Raw genomic sequence first — 10,003 nt, 5'->3', positions numbered from 1 at the left:
AGAATTTTCAAACAAGCATGCTTTAGTCTATGACCTAATGAGATTAATATAAACGAATGAATCTCTCTAGCTAAACAAAGAAAAGATGATCCATTCACAATTTTTAAGCATGGAAGTTAGAATTTCATCAAGAACAATAGAATTCCAGCAAATAGTCCATACAAATCAAGTCTCACAACCAAGATTAAATGAGTTTTCAATCCTACCCAAAGTTAGAAATTACTTATCTTAGCCACTCATAATGTGCTAAGATTAATCCAAGAGAAAAGAGAATGAAATTATAGATAAAATTGAGCTAGGAATGATAAAAGAGGAGAGAATCGAGTTGGAGGCTGAAAATTCGAATTCAGCAAAATAACTTTATAGCACTGCACACTAAGATTGTGTGAAAATTTCGGAGCGCACAATCTGCTGCTACTGCTCCATGGTGTCTGGCACGACGTAGCTGTGTGCTTGGTAGGGCATTTTTGTAATTTCCCTACCTTTTGTTTGATTGATGCTTTCAGAACTTCGTTTTGATTCATTTTAGTCTCATTTCCGTTCCAATGGTCCATTCTATCCAATATATGCTCATGCCTACAAAATCATAAATTAAACGTGTAAAATCACATAATGAACCCAAAATAAGTAGAATAAGATAGCACCTTTCGGTAGCTACCAACGATCAACATATATGTCAACCATATATTGTTCAAGATTACCTATAATAATCTTGAATTTTTTATAATATTATATTATGTTATGCAAAATACAAAAGGAAAACAAGTCATTTTATTAAATAAGAAGAAAATGTTTATTATCAATCTAAGAGTTTTATGACATTAAACCTAACCCTTACGAGGCTAAAGAAAAGCAAGAATAGAAGTTCTCATTTAGAATCTAGAATCTAGGGAACTCTCATTTCCTTCCTAGCTGAACAAAGAACTCAAAAAAGAATGGCTCTACAGAGAATTCCTGACAGCATTCTAATGGAGATCCTGTTGAAGCTGGAACTTGAAACCCTCTGCTCCGTCGCTTGCGTCAGTAAAACACTACAATCCGCCGTCGTTGAAGCCATTTCTCTCCTCTCCACTCTCCATCTTCCTATCGTAAGTTAACATGCGTTTGTTTTCTCTTTCTTCTTCTCTCAATAGTATCTTAAGCAATCGAGTCGAGACGTTTTGGTGTTGAAATTTTTAATTACAGGCTTTCTCTCCAGATTCTCAAACTCTGAAGATTGGCATTCTTGGTCGGTGCCGAGGCATGAGAAGTCTTACTGTTAATTGCCTTCGTCTTGATGATTCTTCCCTCGTGGATTTTCTTGGTCCTCATTTACTCGAGCTGAATTTGCTTTGCTGCTCTTTACTCTCTTATAAATTCCTTGCTTCTGTAGGAAAACTTTGTCCCAATTTGAGGTGTGAAAATATCAGATATCTTCGTATTTGGCAGTCTGATTGTGTGAATCGAATGTTTTCTCTTCTTGTTCCGTTCTTGGGTTAAGATTTTGGAATTCTTTTTGTTTATTTAATCAGTTGTTCATTGTATGTTCTTATTGCGTGTTTATGTGATTTATTCATATTATGTTAGGGTGCTTATGCTTGAATTGGTAGCTCAAGATTCTCCTGAAGTATTCAATAGAAACTTGGCTGAACTGCTCACAAGATGCTTGTTCTTAGATGTAAGTTGATACGACAGTTTATTCCCCTGGTTTAATTCATCCCTTCTTAACCATTTGCATTCTGCTTCGATTCTTAAACGAAATTATAACAATCATTAAGTAGTAATATGAGATGCTTTTTCTTTTTGGTGATATGGTAGTCAATATCCCTGAAGATTCGAGGAGCAGGAGATGTTGAGGCTAATTATTTTAGTACTATTGAAACGTTTCTTCCCAAAACCGTCAAAACACTGAAGTTGAAGTCATTGCTTCATCAAGAAGCAATTTGCATCATAAACAAACTAAGAGATTATGGGAACTCTTTAATCACTACCTATTCCAGAAGCTTTGAATCTCCTCAGTTATCTTCAGGGTTAATGTTGCAGTGCTTGTCACTTACCTTGGATGTTATTTCTAATGAGTTGATTATAACCATTGTCGACTCTCTTCCTTTTTTGGTAGAGCTTCACTTGGAAGACATGCCGAACCAAGAACAACTGTTGCACCATGACTTGACCAATAGGGGACTTCAGTCATTGAGCACTTGTCATAATCTGATATCACTTTCTCTTATTCGTGGTAGGCATAACCACCAAGTTTCTTTCAAAAAGCTGAATGATATGGGCATGTTTCTCTTGTCTGAGGGTTGCAAAGGTCTTGAGTCTGTGAGATTCTGTGGATTCTCTAAAGTCAGTGATGCTGGATTTGCATCGATCTTTCACTCATGCAATAGGTTGAAAAAGTTTGAGATTCGTAATTCATCACATTTCTCAGATCTTGCACTCGACGGTTTTGATGCCATCGGATGCTCCGTAACAGAGTTGAGATTATTATCATGCAGTCTTATAACTTCTGAATCTGTGAAGCAGTTGGCCTATTCTACAAGCTTGGAAGTCCTTGATCTATGTGGCTGCAAGAGCATATCAGATTCTAGCCTTGAATCCATTTCCACTTTGTGCAATTTATCATCACTAAATCTAACATCAACTGATGTAACCAACTATGGTTTATCTGTTCTTGGTGAGGGAAGTCTACCCATCGTACGATTGTCTCTTCGAAGTTGTAAGAGAGTAACCGAAGAAGGAATCTATCGATTGTTTTATGGTGGTGGAACAGTGAGCAAGACCTTGTCTGCCTTGGATCTTGGACACATTTCGGGAATAACCGATCGAGCAATCCAAATAATCGCTTCTGCTGGTGTTGGGATTACTGAGTTATGCATCAGATCTTGCTTCCATGTGACTGATTCTTCAGTGGAAGCTTTGGCGATGAAGAAACAATTCCAAGGTGAAGGTATGTTACTTCGTAGGCTTGATCTTTTTAATTGCATTGGCCTATCAATTGGTGCATGTAGATCCTTTAGGGGGCCTCAGTTTCGTGGGTTACAATGGCTAGGAATAGGCAATACTCGTTTGAGTAGTAATGGAGATGTTGGTTTAGTTGAGTTTTGTTCAAAACGACCTTGGTTGACTTTGTGTTTGGAAGGCTGTGAAGTTGGATGTTATGATGGATGGCAATTCCATAGATCATAATGACTTGGAAACTTTCTTTAGAGGGTGGAGAATTGTTGTTGATTGATATTGTTAATACAAAATATGAATTTAGTTTTCAAAGGTGAAATATATAAGGTTAAATTATAAATTCGATTTGGACAAAGTTAGAGTATAGAGTCTCGATAGTTTTTAAAAGTTAGAATTTAATCCCTATGGTTTGACAAAACCTCATAAATAGTCCATATGATATGATAAATCTTCGTAAATATTCCCTATCATAAAGGTTTTATCAAATTATAGGGACTAAATTCTAATTATAAACCATAGAGATTGATTCCAGTTTTGGAATTTAACCTATATGTGACTATGTTTTAATGGTATTTGAATTTCGTATCCAATCTTTTAAAATTGAAAATATTTTTCTAATTATTTTCTAACCATTATTAAAACCTAACGAAATGATATGATATAAAATATATTACAGGGTCTAACTTAAGGATTTTTTTTTTTTTTTGCTTTCAATTTAACTATTGTTGTTTCAAATGTTTCAAATGTTTCAGCAATTTTCATTTATACTCTCTGTAAGTGTTAAGGTTAATTGATGATATTTAGCTGAGTTAGCAAGAAGAGAAATTTGAACAAAATGATGAATTAGGTCCTATTTAGTAATCATTTTGTTTTTAGTTTTTGTTTTTTAAAATTAAGTTTTATAGACATTATTTTTACCTCCAAATTTATTCTTTTGTTATCTATCACTAATGGTTTAAAAAACAAAGTCAAGTCTTGAGATCTAAAAAAAAGTTGCTTGTTTTTGTTTTTTGAAATTTTGCTAAGAATTCAACCATTGTATTTAAGAAAGATATAAATCACGGTAAGAAATGTAAAGGAAATAAGTTTAATTTCAAAAATAAAAAGAACAAAAAGAACAAAAACAGAAAAAAAGTAGTTACCAAATGGGAACTTAGAAATTTGGTTAAATTATAAAAAATATCTTTGAATGTTGTCATTTGTTTTAAAAATACCCTTATACGAAAAAAGTTGTAATATTACCTTTGAACTTTCATAATGTTTCAAAAATATCTTTAGAGTAGGAACTCTTTAGAGAATTTGGACAAAATTTGAGATATGAAAGGGTGTAATATGTGACATAGAACGGAATTTTGAATCATCACATCATTTTAGGTCATCACCATATAGTTGTAAGTCCAAATTTCTATTCGAAATTCTATAAAATTTATACTCTAAAGGTAGTTTTGAAATGTTTAAAGGGTAATATTATAAATTTAAAAGGTATAGAGGTATTTTTAAACATAAAAGAAAGTTTGTTATTATTTAGCCTATAATTTTACTGACATAGGTACTATCATTACTCTTTTTTGTTTTTTTTTTAAAATCACTACCCTTTAAACTTGCCAACTCATGGATTATAATATCATGCAAACTAATTTTAACATTTACTGGTAGGAGGATAGGATATAATGCTAAAATTGGATTAAATTAAAAGAATTTAAACAACAGGGATTACATTACAAGATTGATATTAAAGACACATATATTTAGCAAATATTTTATATTTCATTTAGGGAGATGCACATGTATATGATAAAAGATATACTCATCGGATAATTTGTAGTAACTTGTCTACCTTATGGAAAAAAGTTATGGCCAACACAAGTAGAGTTCAATTGACATAAGCTTGTATTATCTATCTCAAGATTGGAAGGTTCGATTCCCTCCATGTTATTAAAAAAGAGCAAAATTAAGTTAAGAAAATGAATCCATTCAAAAGGGCAAAAGGCTATTAAGCCAACAATTAAAATTCTATAATAGGTAAGAGGAGTTCGAGATGAGCCATTCTTATAGCAAATTCAAAATAAAATGTGTGTATGTAAGGATGGGACCATAATATATTTAATCGATTTTGCTTTGGTATGAAAAAATTATCTCGAGTCAATTTAGGTACAAGTCAACTAGTTAAGCATATTGACCAAGAGGTCAAAAGTTTAAATCTTCCACTTATTTAACTCTAAAAAAAGTTAATGAATATATTTCCTAGAGGATCTCCATTTTATTTTTTATGAGATTTTTTTTATTGAAATAACTTACCACATCCCAACTAAATTTATAACTTGGTTTATGTAATTTTGTATAATTATTATTTGGGTCATTTTCAAATGTAATAAAAAAATCCAAAATAATTACATGAATAGCAAGAAATGGACCCAGCCCAAAACGAATTAAATAATACAATAAAATCAATGTAAATGATGAAAAACCCAGTCCACGGTAGTGGAAAAAAAAATCTAGCCCACCCAAAAATCGTGTACATCCACGCAACCCGCCCACGATTAATTGACTTACCCATCCAACCTGCTCGATACCCATGCTCACGGCACCATGTCTTCCCACGTCTTCTTCCAATGGCAACAACTTCTTCTTCTTCATCAAATAATATACGATCACCATCTATCACGCTCTCTCTCTTTGTGATAAAAGAAAAAGGAAACAAAATAAAATGTGAAGAGAAGAAGGTTAAACCAAAATAGTTGTGATAGAGAGGATAGTGTTCTATCACAAATAGACAATGATAGAACCACTAAACATTGTTAATAAAACCATCAAAGATAGACACAAATACTTGTCTAACCAAGTCTATCTATTGATAGACACTGATAGTATAGTGTTTTATCACTATCTATTAGTAGATAGACACAAATAGACATCTATCTGTGTCTACCAAAGTGATAGAAGTTCAACCCTTGTTTGCTTTTAATTTGTTAATTGTGTTGATTATTGATTGTTGTTGTTAGATAGTGTTAATGGTTTACACTCTATATTTGTTTATTCACTAAGGATAGAAAGTTATAGAACCACCAAACAATGTTAATAGAACCATCTAACATTGATAGAAACATCAAAGATAGACACAAACACTTCAACATCAAAGATAGACACAAACACTTGTCTATTTGAGTCTATCTATTAATAGACAATGATAATATAGTGTTCTATCACTACCTATAAGTAGATAGATACAGATAGACATCTATCTGTGTTTATCAAAGTAATTATTGATTATTGTTGGTAGATAGTGATTTTGTTAATGCTTTGCACTCTATGTTAGTGATAGTGTTTTATTATTTTCAATTTTTGAAAGTGTGAATCTATCTGGGAGAGACATTAATAGTGGCAATTGTTGAAGGATACTTGTTCTATAATGTTATTTTCTATTTTTGGACTCTTTTTCTAATTTTTGGTACTTAGTTATTGTGATGGTTTCTGAAATATATTTGTTATATAATATTATTGCTATTGCTTTACTCTTTTTCTAGTATTTGGAACTTGTTCTAGTACTATGCTGACTGAATATAAATGATATATATCATTATATCAGTGTCTATCAATGATAAATAGGGATAGATCACTATCACTGTCTATCATGCAATAGACGATGATAAACATCTATCACTGTCTATCTGTGATAGACAATGATAGACAGGTATCACTGTCTATCTAATAATAGATAGATATTTTATTGATAATTATGTTGCTAGTTGTTGATGCTATTCAAATTTTAGTTTCTAACATATTGTTAAATATATCTTTTCAATAGGTGGAACGTGAATTGATTATAGAAAATGAGAATGGAAACTTAATAATTATTGTCTACTTTAGTATAGAGGTGTTGAATTTAATAAGAACAAAATTATTCCTCAAGTTTTAAATGGCCCATTTGGACACTTTCTTAATATTAAAATGGCAAAATACCCTACCAATTCCTCAATTACTTAGTAAAAAAACAATGCTATACAAAGAAGTTGAATGTCCTAGCATTCAACTTTAATGGCCATACAGTAGAATTTGGGTTGAAGAAATTTTATTTAATAACTAGATTGAAAAGCCACAAATTCCCTCAATTAAATTTAGGATGGAAAAAAAGAGTCTGAACTTAGAAATGTATTTTTTGTTCATGATGATCATATAACTAGAGAGATATAGAGAGAACTTTCAAAGCACTACGCATAAGGAAGACTCGTCGAAAGTTCAATTAGCAAATCTCTACATTTTAGAAGCTCTTTTAATCCCCAAGCAACAACACAATCATGTCAATTTCAAACATCTAGACATTTTGGACGATGAACAAGTCTTCAAAGACTATCCTTGGAGAAGATTGTCTTACACTCTAACCTATCAATTCTTTAAGAGTGCATCATATACTGAGAAGGATGTTGTCTACGTTCAAGGATTCCCATTAGCATTAGTTTATTAGATTTTTTAGACAATCTCAAAACTTTCCGATTTAGATGTTGGATTTGGAAGGAAACTTGGAACCGAAGGGCCAAGAATCATCCCATGGGAGTGCTTGGAGTCAGATGAGTGGACTCTAAATGGGAACATTTTCGAAATAAAAGAGGTAAGTAATTCCTTAAATGAGAACATTTTCATTGTCTATCACTTTAAAGATAGACAGTGATAGAGTTCTATATTTGTCTATCATTGATAGACAGTGATAGACATTGAAGTGTTAGTTTTTTCTCTAATAATTTAACATGTGTTTATTTGTAGTTTTGTATGATACCATTGCATCTAACAAAAGAAGAACCTCAATCAACTTTCAAATACTTCATAGAACTTGAGGCAGAGGAGGAGAAAGAGAGGTAAATGAACAAAAAAAAAAAAAAGAACAAAATGAAGAATGAGGAGCAAATAGAATAATGAAAGAAAATTAGTGAACTAAGAAAAGGCCAACAAAAAATAGTAGAAGAACAAAATCTTTTGAAACAAGGCTAAGAAGAAATCAAAAGAATGTTGAGGTCAATTACAAAAAGCTTGAATAGTATACTTTCATTAGAAAATCTTCCAAAACGACAAAAAGAAAAAGAAAAAGAGCATGAAGAAGGTATGGAAAAAAATAAACTGCCTTCTTGTAGCCTTCAAATTTTAGAAGAAAGTGATGATATTGATACAATGTTTAACTACGCAACAACCTATTTATCTGGGGTAAGTATTAGCTTTGTTATATACTATTTTATTTTGTTTAAATATAACCATACATTTATTAATTAAAATTTATTTTCCTTTGTAGATTTAAGTTGAAAATGAGACAAAAGTGAGATAGACAATGATAGTCTTATTATTGTCTATCCCAAATAGAGATAGATGGTGATAGTTCTCTATCACTATCTATCTTAATGTTATGTTTTTTAAATTTCTTACTTTCTTTCTTTCTTACATTTAAATAAATGTAAACATACATTTACTAAGTAAAATTTCTTTTCCTTGTAGATCCAAGTTAAAAACGAGAGAGATAAAGGGAAAGAGAGGTTTGTAATATGATAGACCTATATTCCTCTATCATTGTCTATCTTAATATTATGTATTTTAAGTTTCTTATTTTCTTAGATAGAAGACAATAGATTCTTAGAAAGAAAAAAATTTGTAGGAAACTGAGATCCAAAAACAACTTCAAACATAAGATGATTTGGATTCAATTGCAACTATAGATTTGGAAACACCTGAAACACAAGAGTTGCCTGAGGTTTGATTCTTTTTTTAAGCTACTTTTTGTTCAAACACAAGAGTTGATAGACAAAGATAGGCTACTATCAGTGTCTTGTGATAGTCCTCTATCACTTTCTATCTAGGATAGACAGTGATAGAATGTCTATCTGAGATAGACTCTAAAAAACATCTATCTCTGTCTATCTAAAATATACACTGATAGTCCTCTATCAGTGTCTATCAGTGTCTATCTAGAATAAACACTGATAGAGGACTATCAGTGTCTATCTTGGATAGACAGTGATAGCTCTCTATCACGGTCTATCTGAATATTAAGTTTTTTAAGATTCTTACTTTCTATCATATGCTTGCAAGTAGATGAAGTTGAAGAAGACGCTGAAACTGAAACAGAAAAGGAAAATGATGAAGTCGAAGAAGATGTTGAAATTGATAAAGAAGAAGAAGAAGAAGCTGAAGTAGAAGAATTTGAAGTTCAAGAAGAAGAAGTTGAACAAGAAGAGAATAAAAAAGAGAAAATAGAAATGAGAAAAAGGTAAATATCATTGTCTATATACATGATGATAGACAATGATAGTAGTCTATCATTGTCTATCATTCAATGTTCTTCTTATGAACTCCAATATTTTCTTGCAACAAATCAATGAAGAAGAGCAAAATGAGAAAGAGAAAGAAGATGAAGGGCAAGTAGAAGAAGAGCAAGAGAAACTAGATGAAGAGCATGTAGATGAAGACCAAGAGAAAGTAGATACAGATCAAGTAGAAGATGAGAAAAATGAGGAGGAACAAATTCAAGAAGAGCACAATGAAGAGGAAGATACTGATGAAGAAGAGAATGAGATTCTTTTTCAGAAGAAAAGACCAAAGAGAAACTAGAGGGGGAAGCAAGTTGTTGATGAGGAAGACAAAATAGAAGAAGAAACTGATAGTGAAGAGGATCCATATGAAGATATTCAAACAAAAGGGAAAAATAGATAACAGAAGGGAAAGCAGCAAAAGCAAGGGAAGCGTAAAAGGTTTAGACCAAAGGTGCTAGAAGACACACACTTTCAGAAGGAAATACCAAAGAGACAACGAAAACCAACCAAAAAATCATTATAAAATATAAATAAGAAAAATTTCCCTCTAAAGAAGAAACCTGAGAAGAAGAACGAAGTACAACCTCAAACTTCAACTCAAGAATGTGTGAAATTGATGATGGACACTACTCCAAGCATCAGCTTGAACATTTCTCAAACTCAATCTCAACCTTAGTCTCAATCTTGATTGTAGAATTACTTTATATTGTAAAGCTTCAAGTTGAACATTTCTTTCTATATGATTTTCTACTTTATACAATTTATAAGTTTCTTTC

General features: G+C 31.7%; 1 protein-coding gene across 3 annotated transcripts; it reads left to right on the top strand.

Moving 5' to 3' along the window:
* Positions 1-839: 839 nt before the first annotated feature.
* Positions 840-10,003, top strand: LOC120087240 (F-box protein At-B). 3 transcript variants are annotated; one of them, XR_005484466.1, is made up of 7 exons: positions 840-1,088; positions 1,186-1,394; positions 1,567-1,657; positions 1,798-2,929; positions 8,416-8,453; positions 8,573-8,668; positions 9,010-10,003. XR_005484466.1 is itself a non-coding variant. In XM_039044164.1 (4 exons), the coding sequence occupies exons 1-4, from the start codon at positions 936-938 to the stop codon at positions 3,166-3,168; spliced, it is 1,824 nt and encodes a 607-aa protein (XP_038900092.1). In that variant the 5' UTR covers positions 840-935; the 3' UTR covers positions 3,169-3,249. The 3 variants fall into 3 exon arrangements, 2 of the variants coding, with proteins under 2 accessions (XP_038900092.1, XP_038900093.1); XM_039044164.1 differs by lacking the exons at positions 8,416-8,453; positions 8,573-8,668; positions 9,010-10,003 and having other exon boundaries at positions 1,798-3,249; XM_039044165.1 differs by lacking the exons at positions 8,416-8,453; positions 8,573-8,668; positions 9,010-10,003 and having other exon boundaries at positions 947-1,088; positions 1,199-1,394; positions 1,798-3,249.

The sequence above is a fragment of the Benincasa hispida genome, chromosome 9, assembly GCF_009727055.1.
Source record: "Benincasa hispida cultivar B227 chromosome 9, ASM972705v1, whole genome shotgun sequence".
Taxonomy (NCBI): Eukaryota; Viridiplantae; Streptophyta; class Magnoliopsida; order Cucurbitales; family Cucurbitaceae; genus Benincasa; species Benincasa hispida.
The sequence above is the reverse complement of the archived record's forward strand: the minus strand, read 5'-3'. Positions and strand labels throughout refer to the sequence as shown.

What these genes read in the sequence shown, in the direction of transcription:
- LOC120087240 (XM_039044164.1), top strand. Translation starts at nt 936, where the DNA reads ATGGCTCTACAGAGAATTCCTGACAGCATTCTAATGGAGATCCTGTTG. An exon ending in AAACTTTGTCCCAATTTGAG is followed by an intron (nt 1,395 to 1,566) that starts GTGTGAAAATAT and finishes ATATTATGTTAG; the next exon opens with GGTGCTTATGCTTGAATTGG. An exon ending in CAAGATGCTTGTTCTTAGAT is followed by an intron (nt 1,658 to 1,797) that starts GTAAGTTGATAC and finishes GTGATATGGTAG; the next exon opens with TCAATATCCCTGAAGATTCG.